This window comes from Trichomycterus rosablanca, chromosome 5 (genome assembly GCF_030014385.1).
Source record: "Trichomycterus rosablanca isolate fTriRos1 chromosome 5, fTriRos1.hap1, whole genome shotgun sequence".
Taxonomy (NCBI): Eukaryota; Metazoa; Chordata; class Actinopteri; order Siluriformes; family Trichomycteridae; genus Trichomycterus; species Trichomycterus rosablanca.
This window is the reverse complement of record NC_085992.1, coordinates 1,033,035-1,051,467: the sequence shown is the minus strand read 5'-3', so window position 1 is coordinate 1,051,467 and position 18,433 is coordinate 1,033,035. Positions and strand designations below refer to the sequence as shown.

Below are 18,433 nucleotides of genomic sequence, written 5' to 3'. Positions count from 1 at the left end.
CGTCCATCCTTAATGTGAGCGAGAACGACCTGGCCAGCATCCTCAACACAGACGAGGTATTCATTTATTTATTTATTTATTTATTTATTTATTTATTATGAATGTTCAAAATAAATCCTTATACTGGCTATACTGTGTGAGTCAGAAAATGAGTCGGTAAATCTTTGTTAGTTTCACTAAGTCAGTAAAAGAATCATTCTGTAAGTCTTTGAATCAGTCAGTATGAATATGAGTTAGTCAGCGATTCAATATGCAAATGTGATTCAGTGAGTCAATAAGAGAACCATTTTGTACGTCAGTGAGTCAGTCCATATGAATATGATTCAGCAAGTCAACAAGTCGTTATGCATATGTGATTCGGTGAGTCAATAAGAGTCACTCTGTAAGTCACTGAGTCAGTCACTAAGTGTATGTAATTCAGCGAGTGAGTCAGTCATTATGCGTATGTGATTCAATGAGTCAGCAAAAGAGTCATTCTGTAAGTCCGAGTCAGTCAGTATGCATATATGATTCAGTGAGTCAGTAAGAGTCATTCTGTAGGTCAGTGAGTCAGTAAAAGAATCGTTCTGTAAGTCAGTGATTCAATATGCAAATGTGATTCAGTGAGTCAGTATAAGTCATTCTTCAGGTCAACGAGTCAGTATGCATATGTGATTCAGTGAGTCAATAAAAGAATCATTCTTTAAGTCAACGAGTCAGTATGCATATGTGATTCAGTGAGTCAATTAAAGAATCATTCTTTAAGTCAACGAGTCAGTATGCTTATGTAGTATAGGAAGTCAGTGAAAGAGTCGTTCTGTAAGTCTGTCAGTCAGTATGCATATGTGATTCAGTGAGTCAGTAGGAGTCATTCTTTAGGTCAGCTAGTGATTCAGTAAGTCATTAAAAGAGTCATTGTCAGGTGTCCACATACTTTTGACCATGTAGTGTATGAGAGCGTGGTTCCTGTGTGTGGTACAGGAGGAAGACTCTGGTGATGAAGCTGATGAAGGTTGGGTGGACCACGTGCAGCAGATCCTACAGCAGCAGGTACACACACACACACACACACACACACACACACTTTCTCAGGCTGATCTGAAGGTGTCACCATGACATGAGTGGCTTCCAAGCTCAGGTCCCCCTCGTCCTCCGAATCTGGTTCCCTCCCGCCCCTCCACCCCTCCACCCCGAGGCAGCTTGTTAATGGTGAGGAGTGTATTGATCTGACGGACTTGTCGATGCCGAGAGAATGAGCAAGGAACCACCACACACACACACACTCACACACACACACACACACACACACACTCACACACACACACACTCTCACACACACACACACACACACACACACACACACACACACTTGTACGGTGGTGTATTGACGTGCCGGGTACAGGGTGGTGAGCCGCAGGCCGACTCGTTCCCCCCCGAGACCCCCTGACGGCGACCCTCTCTGCAGTTTTTCTTCTCGCTCGGGTCACTCATCTCTCTCTCTCACTCCTAATGAAGCAGCACTCTCACGGAGTGTCTCTCTCTCTCTCTCTCTCACTCCTAATGAAGCAGCACTCTCACGGAGTGTCTCTCTCTCTCTCTCTCTCTCTCACTCCTAATGAAGCAGCACTCTCACGGAGTGTCACTCTCTCTCTCTCTCTCTCTCTCCTAATGAAGCAGCACTCTCACGGAGTGTCACTCTCTCTCTCACTCCTAATGAAGCAGCACTCTCACGGAGTGTCACTCTCTCACTCTCTCTCTCTCTCTCTCTCTCTCTCTCTCACTCCTAATGAAGCAGCACTCTCACGGAGTGTCACTCTCTCTCTCTCTCTCTCTCTCTCTCACTCCTAATGAAGCAGCACTCTCACGGAGTGTCACTCTCTCTCTCGCGCGCTCTCTCTCTCACTCCTAATGAAGCAGCACTCTCACGGAGTGTCACTCTCTCTCTCTCTCTCTCTCTGCTTTATTAGCGTGACAGATATTCACATCTGTATCATCAAAGCTGAATAATACATCAGAAAATAATTGTGTAATAAAAACACGTTCATTGATTTAACATCAGAGCCGGTAACATTAAAATCACATCACATAAACAAACCCGAGCTCTCTCTCTACACCGACGCATTTCCCATCATCCTACACTCCCGAGAAGAGAAGAGGGCGTGTCTAAACTCCTAGATCCCTTAAAATGCTCCTACTGAGGCGCCTTAATTCTGAGTGATGATCCGACTGAATAACGAGGGAGCATCCGACGCCTCCTCAGCGCTGAAGATCAATCCCAGCATTCAGTGCAGCACAAAAAAATTTCTCACAACAAAACTACAAACATGGCGGACGAATCGATGTGGAGCAACCAACAGAGTTCCTTTCACATGTAAATAAATTCTCATTGATGTTTAATCTGTATAAAGGTGCACGGTACAATTAAATATAACAGGACCCCCCTACCCCCCCCCCCCCCCCCCCATACTCACTGAGGCCCCCTGGTTGAGAACCACTGAACTACATGCCCCGCCATTGTGTTAGTACTGTTCACTTCCATTGTGCCACGCCCACTATCTCCCAAAACCTGGTCGAAACTCGGGCTGGTTCTCTAAAAAAAGCACCAAGGTTCTAAGAAGCCTGAATGGAACCGGTTCAAGAACCAGAGTTCTTTCAGTCTCGCTGTCTGTCCCTCACCTGGTGTCAGGTGTGTGCAGTTCTCTGTGCTCCCCCTGTAGGTAGGGCAGCATGTCAGGCTTTGAGAGGGGAGGGAGGTCATCTGTCCCTGAGCTGAATCCGTAGTGTAACCGGGTTAAAAGATCCAAACACACAGAAGCAGCTCCAGCAAGTCTGGAACCCGGTAGTTCCAGTACAGATGCTGTGAGCTGGTGAGAGCTAAAAGCAGCAGTGAAGCTCAGATTCCTCTGCTTCACAGAAAAGGGTTCAAGCAGTCATTTAAAAGGACCAGCTGTAGCCTAATGGTTAAGGTACTGGACCAGTGATCAGAAGGTTGCTGGTTCAAGCCCCACCACTGCCAGGTTGCTGCTGTTGGGCCCTTGAGCAAGGCCCTTAACCCTCAATTGCTTAGACTGTATACTGTACTGTGCTGTAAGTCGCTTTGGATAAAGGCGTCTGCTAAATGCTGAAAATGTAAATGTAATTAACAAATCAATCAATTAAAAAACCTATTAAGGACGGGGAATGGGGTGGAGAGCCCTGTCCAGGGTCCTGATTGGACGATGTAATTTTGTCAGCCTGACCACGCCCTAGATCCGGGTCTTTTACACCAAAAAAAAGGTCACAGAGAAAAATAATAATAATTAAATCAACAGATTTTAACAGGCACAAGCATGAAATAAACGTGTAGATGAGCGCCCCCTTGTGGAGGCTTTACGTTATATTTTGTAAACCACAGTGGGACCAGATTACCACTGTTTTTATTAATTATTTTGTTTTGCGTGTTTCGGGTTTGCTGTAGGGCATTACTGGAACCCAGGGCTTCTGTGATCCACTGTGACAAATCTAGTACTGTAAACGTGTGTGTGTGTGTGTGTGTGTGTGTGTGTGTGTGTGTGTGTGTGTGTGTGTGTGTGTGTGTGTGCTGATGGGAGCTGTCAGGCCCGAGCTATAATGGTGTGATGGTTCTCCGGACTCCATTTCCCCTGGCATCAATAACTCAGCCATCACTCTTCACACACTGCCACACCACATAACAAGCCGACGCGTGTCACCCTGTGTGTGTGTGTGTGTGCGCGTGTGTGTGTGTGTGTGTGTGTGTCGCAGCCTTATTGTTTCTGTCTGAGTTTGACAGTTCAGGAGGAACGACGACACGCGGTCGGATCAGATCTTCCACCCGGACTGTGTTCTTTACAGCTCAGATGCGTCAGGGTCCGGTGATTTCTGTAAAAAGAGCAAATCCAGCATCCTGCTCTGCTGCTTCAGGGCGCCTGGAACACTTGTCGTTATCAAGAGAACGATATATTTCACTCTAGATCAGAGGAGTTCTGAAGGAAACGGGACGTCGTCTGTCCCTGAGCTGAATCTGTAGTGTGATCGGGTTATACATCAGGACAGAACATCCAAACACACAGGGCGCCTGGACTACTTGTCGTTATCAAGAGCAGACAGGGTTAAGGGCCTTGCTCAAGGGCCCGACTGGCTGCATGTCAGAGCCGGGATTTAAACCCACAATCTTCCGATTGATAGCGCAAAGCTCCACCCACTAGGCTAGTGCTGTCCTCATATTTCACCGGAAGTCACGGGAGGTCATCCGTCCTCGAGCTGAATCTGTGGTGTTACCGGGTTAGAAGATCCAAACACACAGAAGCCGCTCCGGCAAGTCTGGAACCCGGTAGTTCCAGTAGAGACGCTCGAGCAGTCGTTTAATCGATTAATCAAGTAAGGACGGGAAATTGGGGATGGGGGGGGTGATTGTCCACAGTGTTCCTCCCTCGCATCCCGGTGTTTTTTCCCAGTGGATCTGGACCCTCCGCAACCCTGACCAGGATACACACAGACGTCACTTACAGTCAGGCGTCCAAATACTTTTGGCTATACTTCAAGGTTCTGATTTTGTTGGCTCCTGTCCTGCTCTGTGGCCTCCGAGTCCTGTAGCAAGAGCACAGTAAAGCTCGCTCGACTGTGGACACTGCCTTGACACAACCTTGACCATGAGACCACTGTTCCATGTCCTCTGTACTGACGGGCAGCTGATTGGGCAGGGTTGGAAGGGTGCAGTCAAGCTAGTCCTATTTATATGGGCACAGAGAAGTCAGTAATCAGTACTGAAGAATAATGAGGAGGCACTTGGTACTGACCCAGTCCCGATTCGTTCCATTCACAGGAACCCTGACCGGAATGAGCCAGGAGGTTCCGATCATCCAGCGGAAGTCCTAACACGCCGGTGTTCGTCTTCTAAGAATCCGTGCTTGAATCAGACCTCGGACCCGGCCGGCCGCGCTCCTTCATTCATCTTCTAATGAAACAGCGCCCCCGACCCCCGGAGACCCACAACCGGCGGCGTTTAATATCTCGTACCGTACGCATCACGTCCTGTTCGACCCGGCCCGCGCCCCCTCCGCGCGCCTGCACTCGTATATTTATAATTGCGCTGCTGCGTTCGCGGACGCTAATTATGGTAATTACGGAGCGGAGGTGATTGAGGACGCGGAGGCCGTTATGAACGGAGGGGAGCGTCCGTCGGAAGCCGCGGTCGCGTCCCCGATGATCCTGATGGTAGCGTTAGCGCGCGGCGGCTCTCTTTATGGCCGTCCGAGCGGCCGGAGGTTCGGAGAATCGCTACGCTTATTTCTTCTGCTACGATGCTACGTGGGAGAGGCGGCGGCCCACGTCCAGATCTTTAATGATGTTTGGAGTGAAGTGATGAACGGAGCTGCGCTGTGGAGGAAGCGGTCGAGCGAGAGAGAGAGAGAGAGAGAGCGAGAGAGAGAGAGAGAGAGAGAGAGAGAGAGAGAGAGAGAGAGAGAGAGAGAGAGATGTTAACGGGGTGTAGACGCCCATCACGCTAATTAAGCTTCCTGCAGCGACGAAGTGACAAAGCTAGCAAAACAAACACCGCGTAGTACCGTCTCACGTCCCGCTCACTTCTCCCGGCCGGGTTGGTGAGGCCTCAGGTTCCAGTTCCTCGTCAGAGGTTCCTCCAGTACCAAGCCAACCAGTCCTGCTGTATTTCTTTCAGTACTGAGTAGGGCTGCACGATATTTCGGTTCAGCATCGTCATGGCGATGTGTGCGTGCGCGATAGTCACATGGCAGGACGTGCGATGTTTCTTAATGCAAATTATATCAAATACGTCACGCTACAACTTTTTTGCTGCTCGACACAAAACGAAAATTCCCACCGTTCTCATTTTCCATGACGGCTCACACGCCTTCGTGTACCGAGCAGCAGCCGGTCAGAGGACTCGTGATTCCTGATTCAGTACAAAGATTCGAATCATTAACCCGGTTGATTCAGGAACCGCCCAGCTCTAGTATTGAACAGTCTTATCTTATGTTTATTTTTCTGTGAGAGAAGAGATATTGAAGCTTTCTTAGTTTAATGCTCAGTTTCAACCAAGTACAAAGATGTAGCTGGTCATGATCTCTTGTATCCCTTGAAGGCACCACGCTTTTTCACAGATGAGCCCCTTATTTAGAGTAAGATACCTGCATTATTAATATTATTAATAATGTGGTGAAAATTCCTGCGTTTTTTTATATCGCAATATATATTGCAGGGGGAAAAAAATCGCAATGTCAGTTTTTTCCAATATCGTGCAGCCCTAATACTGACCAGTGACCGTAATGGACCAGAGCTGCCAGTGTTCACTTACCCCAAATAATCCAGTATAAAACCACATCAGCACATCAGGAACGGTTGTGAGGCTCTTTAGGACTTTTGGATGCTCTCTGTTGCTTGTTCAGTGATCATAAGAAGAAGAATTATAGTCATTACTGTTACTATAATTTTATTACTGTTACTGCAGTTATTACAATTATTAGTTATTATAGTTACTACTATTACTGCAGTTATTACAATTATTAGTTATTATAGTTACTACTATTACTGCAGTTATTACAATTATTAGTTATTACAGTCATCTCTGTTACTGCAGTTATTACAATTATTGTTTTTATTACAGTCATCTCTGTTACTGCAGTTATTACAATTATTAGTTATTACAGTTATTACTGTTACTGCAGTTATTACAATTATTGTTTTTATTACAGTCATCTCTGTTACTGCAGTTATTACAATTATTAGTTATTAGTTATTACAGTTATTACTGTTATTCGAACTATTACAGTCATTACTGGTATATCGGTGCCACCACCACCCTCTTTTTTTTACAGCGATGGCATCCTTTACCCTTTTGGGACGTTTTCCCCACGATTTTGTAGTGTGTCTGTTGGAATTTATGCCTATTTGGTGACCAAGTCCTGCTGTATTTTTGTTCAGTAATGACTAATGACCTTAGTGGACCAGATCTGTTGTGCATAAACCAGTGCTCGTTTACCAGCAAATCCAGTATAAAACCTGCAACAGTTCAGTACATGTGACCAGAACATGTGCTGGAATGGTTTTAAGCTCTTTAGGACTCCTGGACGTTCACTGGTGTGTTTAGTGATCATAATTAAATGTTCGAGCTGATCTCTGGGTGTGATGGATGGTTGAAAGCGTAGCACCTGTATGTAGGTCAGGACCGTGAGCGAACGCCGCGCTCACCCGATTCTGCCAGAAACGGCTTATTTAACAATAAAAACGAGGACGAGAAATGTTTTTAATTACCCCAAAATCAGCGTCCCGCGTGTTCAATTCCCTCTCATACGGGTCCCGGGGGAGGCCGCGGCTCCGGGCGGGTAATTACGCCGAGGAGAGAATAGCTGGGCGGCGGCTTTCTTTACCTGAACCCGGTTGTTTTCTGCTCATGTGACACCTTCATTATCTCCTAATCACATGCGGGCGGCGGCGGGCCTCGCCGCTCCGTGCCGCCGCCGCCGTTTGTTGTTTGTTTACGTTTCTCTGTTTGATAAGTTTCTGATTAACAAAAAATATAAAACAGTGAAGATCAAAGATCAGGAGGCGCTAAAATTCTCCTGTGATCAGGGAGAGTGGTGATGAAGGTGTGTGTGATCTCCTCCCCTCACCGGCGTGGCCTGAATCTGTGTGTGTGTGTGTGTGTGTGGGTGTGTGTGTGTGTGTGTGTGTGTGTGTGTGTTACCTGGCTGTGAACGTGCTCGATTCGTTTTCCCAATTTTTTGTCCCAACGTGGTTCAAGTTTTACATTAATGCCTCCAAAAAAGTTGGGACATGCTGTAATAATTGTGTATTCGGAATTGAGAGGAGTGTTAACGACCTGTGACCTCTGGAATGTTTCGGAAAACCATCGTCGGTAAACACGGTTCCCCACTGCATCTCCAAACACGAGTTCAGACTCCAGTACACAAACCAGACGCTGAAAGTGGAAACATGCAGTTATGTAAAGGGACCTTCCCTAATGTTACCAATACAGTTCAAAATCCAGCGTCTGTACTGGTATGCAGGGCGGGGGTTCCGATGTCACGGGTAACTTGTACATCTGTAAAGGCTCTGTTAATGCTGAGGGGTACAAACACTTTTGGAGCGACACATGCTTTCATCTAGACCATGTCGGTGCCAATCCACCTTCTGCACGAATTACAACTGTTATTATAACTAACGTTTCTTATTTTGGGGGGGGGGGGGGGGGTCAGTTTATCACACACACACACACACAGACTGGGCGTACAGTACCCAATTAACCCCGAATACAAACAGCCTGATCCAGCTACTGTCCAGAGGGGTGTGTGTGTGTGTGTACGGTGTGTGTGTACGGTGTGTGTGTACGGTGTGTGTGCACGGTGTGTGTGCACGGTATGTGTGTGTGTGTGTACACGGTGTGTGTGTGTACGGTGTGTGTGTACGGTGTGTGTGTACGGTGTGTGTACGATGTGTGTACGGTGTGTGTGTGTGTACGGTGTGTGTGTGTACGGTGTGTGTGTGTACACGGTGTGTGTGTACAGTGTGTGTACGGTGTGTGTGTGTACGGTGTGTGTACGGTGTGTGTGTGTACACGGTGTGTGTGTACAGTGTGTGTACGGTGTGTGTGTGTGTGTACACGGTGTGTGTGTACGGTGTGTGTGTGTGTACGGTGTGTGTACGGTGTGTGTGTGTATACACGGTGTGTGTGTACGGTGTGTGTGAGGTGCCGGTGCCTCCGGTTCGGCCCCAGGCTCTGTAACACTGCTGTGATTAATTGGCCCTTGAAGCTCCGTTAGGTGGTTCCTTGGTTCCTCCGTCTCCTCACATCTGAGCCGTCCATACAGTACCGGTGCAGACCAGCAGGGGGCGCTGCTCATTACAGAGGGGACCTGAGCTGTCCCTCAGCTAACACTCACACAGAACTGAACCTACACTGAGGAGGTTGTGCAGCACTATATATGATTTACTGCAGCAACAGTCTGTGCTCACTGTGCACACAATCTCAAATAAAATCTGATTACAGTCGTTACTACAATCATTACTACAGTCATTACTGTTACTACAATCATCACTATTACTACAGTCATTACTGTTACTACAATCATTACTATTACTACAGTCATTACTGTTACTACAATCATTACTATTACTACAGTCATTACTGTTACTACAATCATCACTATTACTACAGTCATTACTGTTACTACAATCATTACTATTACTACAGTCATTACTACAGTCATTACTACAGTCATTACTACAGTCATTACTACAGTCATTACTGTTACTACAATCATTACTATTACTACAGTCATTACTGTTACTACAATCATCACTATTACTACAGTCATTACTGTTACTACAATCATTACTATTACTACAGTCATTACTGTTACTACAATCATTACTATTACTACAGTCATTACTGTTACTACAATCATCACTATTACTACAGTCATTACTGTTACTACAATCATTACTATTACTACAGTCATTACTACAGTCATTACTACAGTCATTACTACAGTCATTACTACAGTCATTACTGTTACTACAATCATTACTATTACTACAGTCATTACTGTTACTACAATCATTACTATTACTACAGTCATTACTACAGTCATTACTACAGTCATTACTACAGTCATTACTGTTACTACAATCATTACTATTACTACAGTCATTACTACAGTCATTACTATTATTACAGTCATTACTGTTACTACAGTCATTACTATTATTACAGTCATTACTGTTACTACAGTCATTACTATTATTACAGTCATTACTACAGTCATTACTACAGTCATTACTATTACTACAATCATTACTATTACTACAATCATTACTATTACTACAATCATTACTATTACTACAGTCATTACTACAGTCATTACTGTTACTACAATCATTACTATTACTACAGTCATTACTACAGTCATTACTACAGTCATTACTACAGTCATTACTGTTACTACAATCATTACTATTACTACAGTCATTACTACAGTCATTACTATTATTACAGTCATTACTGTTACTACAGTCATTACTATTATTACAGTCATTACTGTTACTACAGTCATTACTATTATTACAGTCATTACTACAGTCATTACTATTACTACAATCATTACTATTACTACAATCATTACTATTACTACAATCATTACTATTACTACAGTCATTACTACAGTCATTACTGTTACTACAATCATTACCGTTACTACAGTCATTACTGTTATTAGTCATTGCCATCATTACTGTTATGATAGTCGTTACTGTTACTACAGTCATTACTATTATTACAGTCATTACTGTTACTACAGTCATTACTATTATTACAGTCATTACTAGTCATTACTACAGTCATTACTATTATTACAGTCATTACTACAGTCATTACTACAGTCATTACTACAATCATTACTATTACTACAGTCATTACTATTACTACAGTCATTACTGTTACTACAATCATTACTGTTACTACAATCATTACTGTTATTAGTCATTGCCATCATTAGTGTTACTACAGTCATTACCGTTACTACAGTCATTACCGTTACTACAGTCATTACTGTTACTACAGTCATTACTGTTATTAGTCATTGCCATCATTACTGTTACTACAGTCATTACCGTTACTACAGTCATTACTGTTATTAGTCATTGCCATCATTACTGTGATGATAGTCGTTATTGTTACTACAGTCACCACTGTTACCTCTCTGTAGGTTGTCAGTGCAGACGTCCTGCTGGAGGTCGTGTTGAAGAAGATGAAGGAGAACCGAGTTCTAATGGAGGAACTGAATAAAAACCACTGAATACCAAACTGAACCTCCTCACTCTGCTTCCATACACTACAGGGCCAAAAGTATATGGACACCTGACCATGAGCTTGTCACACATCCAGTTTTAAAACCACAGCGATTATTGCATCTTTAACAGTCTCCACTGTGACGGCGACTGAACACCAAATCATCACTGTGCTCAGTGGAACAGTAATGACAGAACAGAAATGATTGATCTTATACACCTGTTAGCAGTGGGTGTGGCTTCAACACCTGAATGTAATCATTAGAAGGGGTGTTCACATACTTTTGCCCCACACACACACTTATTTAAAGCTCTTTTACACTGTACAAGACTTTCAAAAGTGTAAAAGCGGCTCCCTCAGGTTTCTAAATGTGTTTAATAATTAAATTTTAATTAAAGTTTGTTTTTTATGTCTGTAAGAATCTGATCGTCGTTTTATTTTGTTGCAGAGCTTCAAACTTTTATTGTAATAAAGTTTTAACCAGCACAAATAAATTAATGAAGTATTCAGACCCTTGGCGGTGAAGCTCCAGATCGGGGTCGGGTGTGTCCTGTTTGCCTTGAGACGTGTCTAGAACTCTAAATAATCCACCTGCTGCAGTCTGAGCTGATTGGACAGAGTTTGGAAAGGGTCCCGGGTCTATAAGGGCCACAACTGACCAGCCATTAAGTCCAAGGAATCGTCCGTAGATCTTCACCATCATATCAAAACATCAGATGATTTGAGGGCCTCAATAATTTCGGAATGGAGGAACCTTGGCTTGACCTTGGACCTTCCGAGTGTAGATGTTTGGCTTAATTGAGCATCCTTAACTGAGAACCCAGCGGTCACTCTGATAGAGCTCTGAAGGTTCCGTGCTCAGCTGGGAAAGGGTGGAACAGCGGGCAAGTTCACCTGGTTTAAATCATACATACTGTGAAGCACGGTGGTGGCAGCATCATACTACAGCATGATCCGTACCTCCCAGCAGCAGGGACAGGGAGACCGGGAAGAACTGAGGGGCGGATGAACTCGGCCGAACACAAGAACGTCACAAACTCAGACTGGAGCGACGCTTCAGAGTTCAGGGTCACATGAGAGCAAGTGCTAGACTGACCTGCCTGCAGTCCAGACCGGTCTCCTATTGCAAATCTGTGGAGCTTCATGACTTGAGCAGCTGAAATGTTGCAGATTAAAAACGACAGTGGAAGCTCAGTCGCTAGACTAATAATCGGAAGGTTGCTGGTTCAAGCCCCATCACAGCCAAATTGCTACTGTTGGGCCCTTGATTGCTTGCATTGTACACAGTCACAAAACCGCAGTTTCCACCCTGTCCCAACTTTTTTTGGACTTGTTTTTGTATATTTATAAGCCGCTGCGTTTACATTAATTATTTGATGTTTTTATAATAATTAGCTGAACGTCCTTGAGTTCGTTTTATTATTTTTTTTTATTTGCTTTTATATTTTTCATTTGTTCTTCATCGGGAGGAAAGACGACCGATCGGACGCCGCGTCTCGGCCTCGCTATGCTAATCACCCGCTTTTACTTTGGCGTCTCTTGTAATAAGGGATTAGCGGCGGGAGCGCGGCTGCAGGAACTCTGGGACCAATTTATCTGATCCTCACCGAGCCACCGTTAATTACCGTTCATTAACATAGTTCACATCTTTCTCTGGGAAATCCCTGCAGTAGCGCGCTGTCAGGCTTGTGTCCCGCTGAAGGACCCCCAGCGACCCCGGTCAGACACCGGAATCACCTCGTCATACATTATTCACTTACATGTCCAGTCGTGGTCTGAATGCACACGACTGCTGCTGGTTCATGTGTCTCTGTGCACACCATTACATTACATCAACGTTAATACATGAATGCTTTTCATTTGTGGCAACAGTTTGGGGAAGGTCCTTTTTTCTTCCTCCATAACTGTGAACCCAAGCACAAAGCAAATCCATAAAGTCATGGTTCCATACAGGGCGTCCATACGGTGTGCAGAGCCCTGTTCAACCCTATTGAACACCTTTGGGATGAACTGGAACCACGATTAGATTAGACAGCTTCAGCACCCGACCTCACACACGATGGGCATGGGCGTGTCCCCCCGTGTCCCCCTGTCCAATTACTTCTGACTCATTTCAAGTGAACACAATAAAATCCATTATTCAGACCTGAGTGTAATACCGCTAAATCAACACTAGATGGCAGCATTGGCTTAAGTCTCAGTAACCAGCTATAGTACAATGTGTGATCAAAAGTATGTGGACAGGACGCCTAATAACCATTAACAAACACACTTTAGTTATCCAGGAAGGCTTTCTACTGGATTATGGAGTGTGTCTGTGAGGAATTCGTGCCCATCTGATGTTGGGTATTCCAATTCATCCCATAAAGTCCATAGCTAATTCTCTACACTGCATGTAAAAGGATTCAAGATGACTATTGATTATAATACTTATAATATTTTCCCCCCTTTATACCAGTTCAAATACAATATAGACTGGTTTTTTAAACATGCACATGCAATATGGCCAAAAGTATTCGGACACCTGACCATGAGCTTGCCAACGTCACGTTTAAAAAGCAAACTGTATTAAAACATAGTGATCTCTGTGTGATCTTTTAGACTATAGAAGGTCCTGGGTTTGATCCCCAAGTGGAGTGATCCGGGTCCTTTTACTGTGTGGAGTTTGCATGTTCTCCCCGTGTCTGTGTGTGGGTTTCCTCCGGGTGCTCCGGTTTCCTCCCACAGTATAAAGGCGTCTAAGTGAGGTGAATTGGAGACACTAAATAGTTCATTCCTGTGTTTGATATTAAACTTGAACTGATGAGCAACAGTCGCTCTTCTGAGAAGCTTCTCACAAGACTGTGGGAATTTGTGCTGGACACTGATGTTTAAGAAGGAAAGGACCTTCCCTAATCTGTAGCTGCGCATTTAAAAGCATGATATTTTTTCCTTTATATGATCGAATTATTACACTGTTTACTATGTAAACTGTTGTGGATAAAACACATAAATTCACTAATCACAACGCGTCCCAATACTTTTTTACGTGTAGCGCTCACATTAAATTGTATTGATGAGTAAACAGCGACGCCTGTTGGTCAGAGGCAGATATTACCTCAGGTAAACAACAGCTCTCTTTAAATCGGTTCTGGCACTACTAGATTACATTTACATTTTCAGCATTTAGCAGACGCTTTTATCCAAAGCGACTTACACAATGAGCGGAACACGATGAGCAATTGAGGGTTAAGGGCCTTGCTCAGGGACCCAACAGTGGCAACTTGGTGGTGGCGGGGCTTGAACCGGTAACCTTCTGTTTACTAGTCCAGTACCTTAACCACTGAGCTATCACTGGCCCCCTAGATTAGGAGGGTTGCAGCATTTGAAACTGGTAACAGAATAAATCAGCTGTATAGCTTTATTATACAACCCCAATTCCAAAACATTTGGGACAGGAGGCAACAGACTGTACAGTTACATTTGAGCTCATTCATTTTGTACCACTGTGGAATGGAAGCCACGAAGAGAACAGGATTATGCAAAGGTCACAGTCACGCTGATACAGAAAAGACCTTCCCCAAACTGTTGCCACAATGTTGGAAGCATAAACGTTATTGTATATTATTGATAAAGGCAAGGACGGATTAAGGATAGTCTGGGCCCCTGGGCAAAGGGTTGCCCAGGCCCCCCCCCTCCAAAAACATAAATAAATTAATACATTAAACAACCTGTCAATAACTAACCCTAACACAACAGGGGCTCTCATAACCAGGGCCCTCTAAAAATATGCCCCCCTCTTTCCTAGGACCCCTAATAGCCAGAAGTCGAAGTCAGAGCAGTGCCACAACGCCTCATCCATTTTCATAAGGGGCCCAAAAGCATGGCTAGGGGCCCCAAGAGGCCCTGGGGTCAAAGTCCCTAATAGTCAGAGGATCCTTAAAATGAAGGGCCCTCGGAAATAAAAGTATATTGTATCATAAATGTTAATAGGCATCGCAAAATGTTTTGGGCCAGGGCCCCCCCCGGGGCCCCCTGACCTCAAGGGCCCCTGGGCGCTGGCCCCACTGGCCCGGTCAGTAATCCAGCCATGGATAAAGGGTGTCTATAAACTTTTGGCAGTGCGGCCTGAGCTTAAACATTATAAACACTGATCTCAGGTGTAATGTCTGTAAATGACCGCTAGATGGCAGCGTTGCTTTAGAAACTGCTACACTAACCAGCAGCGCTATAGAAAAGCCGCGTAGCTGAAAGTATGTGGACACCCAGAAACTGTTCTTTTGGAACAGGACTGCAGGGATTCGCTTTCATTTAGCCACATCAGCATTAGTAAAGCTAAGCACTCAGATTGAGTGATAAGTCCATAATTCTCTCAGGTGTTACTGTGACTAGGTGGATATGTTACAGAATAATGATAAAGGCTCTGAATTGAATAATGAAATAATAGCATGATTAAATATTTATTTATTATTTTAAACTACAAACTCAACTTTCAGAAAAATTGGGACGTTTAGTAAAGCGCAGTAAAAAGAAGAATCTGTGATGTGTTCATTCTCTTGAATCTTTATCACTGATAACGCGGTGTGTGTTTTCTTAAAACGAGCTGATCCGTGGACTTATCTGATCACAGAACACGTGTCCACTGTCTTTTGGTACATCTGAGATGAGCTCAGGTCCAGAGAACTCTGAGGTGTTTCTCTATAGGATTGATGTAGGACTCTCTCTCTGTGTAACAGAGCTTCAGGTTGTGTTTCTTGATGCAGCGGCGACCTGGGTTCAGTAACAACTGTTTTCTGAAGTACTCCGAGCCCATGTGGCTGTTTTTATATTTATCACAGTACCATGATGGTTTCTCATGCAGCGCCATCTACGAGTTGAACAATTAAGCACATTCAACACAGTCTGAGATTTCTCTGAGTGACTGAATCTTTCCACAACATCATGTACAGTAGATGGTGAAAGATTAAATGATTTATAATCCTGCAGTGAGAAACGATCTTTTTGAGCCGATTGATTCTCTGATAAAGTTTGGAACACAGTGGTGAGCCACGCCTCATCATTGCTTGTACAGACCGATCCTGATTCCTTCACCTGGTACCGACTCACCTGCTCACTGTGGAACCCTTTAAACATTCCATCAACTTTACTCTCTCATTCTGCCTCCGTCCCAACTTTTTAGGAGTCTGTTACAGCATGTAATTCAACATGTTTGTGTTTTATATCTGTTTTGTTTGTGTGTTTTTCAGTGGTGTGGATATTTGTGAAGGTCTCTGGATGATAAGAGTTGGTTAACCTTTCCTGTGACCCCGTCTGCATAATAAAGGTCAGAACTGCTTGATTAAGATCTTCAGTGGGACCCGTATGGTCAGGGTCCATCTCTGGTATGTGGTATCAGCATGTGGGGTGTCCACACACTTTTGGCCACGCTATGTATTTATCAGAGTGTTGTTATATGTAAAGTGAACACTAGAGGGCAGCACGGGCATAAATTACATTCTTATCATTAACCACCTACATGTGACGTAAAATCATCACTTCTGTCATTTATATAATAATAATAATAATAATAATGATATTAATATACTACTAAATAATAATAATAATGATATACTAATAAATAATAATAATAATAATGATGATATACTACTACTACTAATAAATAATAATAATAATAATGATGATATACTACTACTACTAAATAATAATAATAATGATATACTAATAAATAATAATAATAATAATGATGATATACTACTACTACTAATAATAATGATATACTAATAAATAATAATAATAATAATAATGATATACTACTACTACTAAATAATAATAATAATGATATACTAATAAATAATAATAATAATAATGATGATATACTACTACTACTAAATAATAATAATAATGATATACTAATAAATAATAATAATAATAATGATGATATACTACTACTAATAATAATAATAATAATGATATACTAATAAATAATAATAATAATAATGATGATATACTACTACTACTAAATAATAATAATAATGATATACTAATAAATAATAATAATAATAATGATGATATACTACTACTACTAAATAATAATAATAATGATATACTAATAAATAATAATAATAATAATGATGATATACTACTACTACTACTAATAATAATAATGATATACTAATAAATAATAATAATAATAATGATGATATACTACTACTACTAAATAATAATAATAATGATATACTAATAAATAATAATAATAATAATGATGATATACTACTACTACTAAATAATAATAATAATGATATACTAATAAATAATAATAATAATAATGATGATATACTACTACTACTAATAATAATAATAATGATATACTAATAAATAATAAAAATAATGATATACAAATAAATAATAATAATAATGATATACAAATAAATAATAATAATAATAATATACTAATAAATAATAATAATAATGATATACTAATAAATAATAATAATGATATACTAATAAATAATAATAATATAATAATGATATACTACTACTAATAATAATGATGATAATAATAAAAAATAATAAAAATAATAATATTAACAAATAGTATTAATAAACATGAAAGCTTTAATTTTTGAAGCTCATATATTTCTTATTCATTACAAAAACACTAAATTAACTAACTGTTGCTATTAATGAAAAAAATGTTTATTTTAAAGTTAAATCACAGCAAACTGTGTTAAAACAGTGGAGGTGAGGAACCAGTATCATGAGGAGCGTTTATTCTGTTCCACCAGTTTCACCATCATTATATAATAAAAGCTCAGCTGGTTTGTACCTCAGTGGTTCATCAGTTTTTACCTCCGTCCCAAAATAAACTGATCTAAACGCTTTAGTTCCTCACAGACAAAAGCAGAAACGATTTATTATGATTTAGGAAGCGTTCGGTTCCTCACTGTAATCCCAGTATAAAGCTCCAGTTAAACCAGTGCTGTGTGTACTGGGCGTGGTCATACCGAGACTTTCAAACGCTCCATCATACTGGTTCAGGTCCTGAAACTAAATGTAATCTAATTGGTCGTGTTTTTGGTCGAGTGACGAGGTAGCCGACTGGTGACCTGTTTATGGTGTTTCCTGCCTATCGCCCAGTGAATCAGACTCACCGCGACCCTGACCAGGATAAAGCGCTGGTAAAACAGACACTGAATGAACGCGTTCTCACGTTTTGGTCGAGTGGCGTGGTAGCTGTAGTCGAACGTGGATTCGCTGTCCTGTTATAGAGGATACGTGCACGCGGTGACGTTGAGGTTTGAACATGTTGAACGTGACTGAATCCAGTTTTGAATTGTAAATGATGAAGATAACTGAAAACTGTAAAGCTTCCCATCATGTGCAGGGATTTATAGCATCCTGTACACGTGTGTGTGTGTGTGAGTGTGTGTGTGTGAGTGTGTGTGTGTGTGTGTGTGTGAGTGTGTGTGTGTGTGAGTGTGTGTGTGTGTGTGTGAGTGTGTGTGTGTTCGAGCGAGCTCCTGTATTGTTATGCTAAATGACATTAATGAGGCGCTCAGCGCTCCTGAGAGGTGACACTGATTCATGAGAGTCTGATTTAAAACTTGATTTACAATGTAAAGAAGCTAAACAGACCAGAGGAGCGACAGGCCGGGACGCCAGGCCGGGACG

General features: G+C 42.3%; 1 protein-coding gene across 3 annotated transcripts in view; it reads left to right on the top strand.

Annotated features, from left to right (window-relative positions):
• cntln (centlein, centrosomal protein) overlaps positions 1 to 11,204 on the top strand; it is a 97,817-nt gene extending 86,613 nt beyond the window's left edge. For all 3 annotated transcript variants that reach the window (XM_062995473.1, XM_062995474.1, XM_062995472.1), the window contains 3 exons: positions 1 to 56; positions 961 to 1,029; positions 10,701 to 11,204. The exon at positions 1 to 56 is cut by the window's left edge and continues 145 nt beyond it. In XM_062995473.1, coding sequence (XP_062851543.1) covers positions 1 to 56; positions 961 to 1,029; positions 10,701 to 10,790 — 215 coding nt within the window. In that variant the 3' untranslated portion in view covers positions 10,791 to 11,204. The remainder of the gene's footprint in view (positions 57 to 960; positions 1,030 to 10,700) is intronic.
• The last annotated feature ends 7,229 nt before the right edge of the window (positions 11,205 to 18,433 follow it).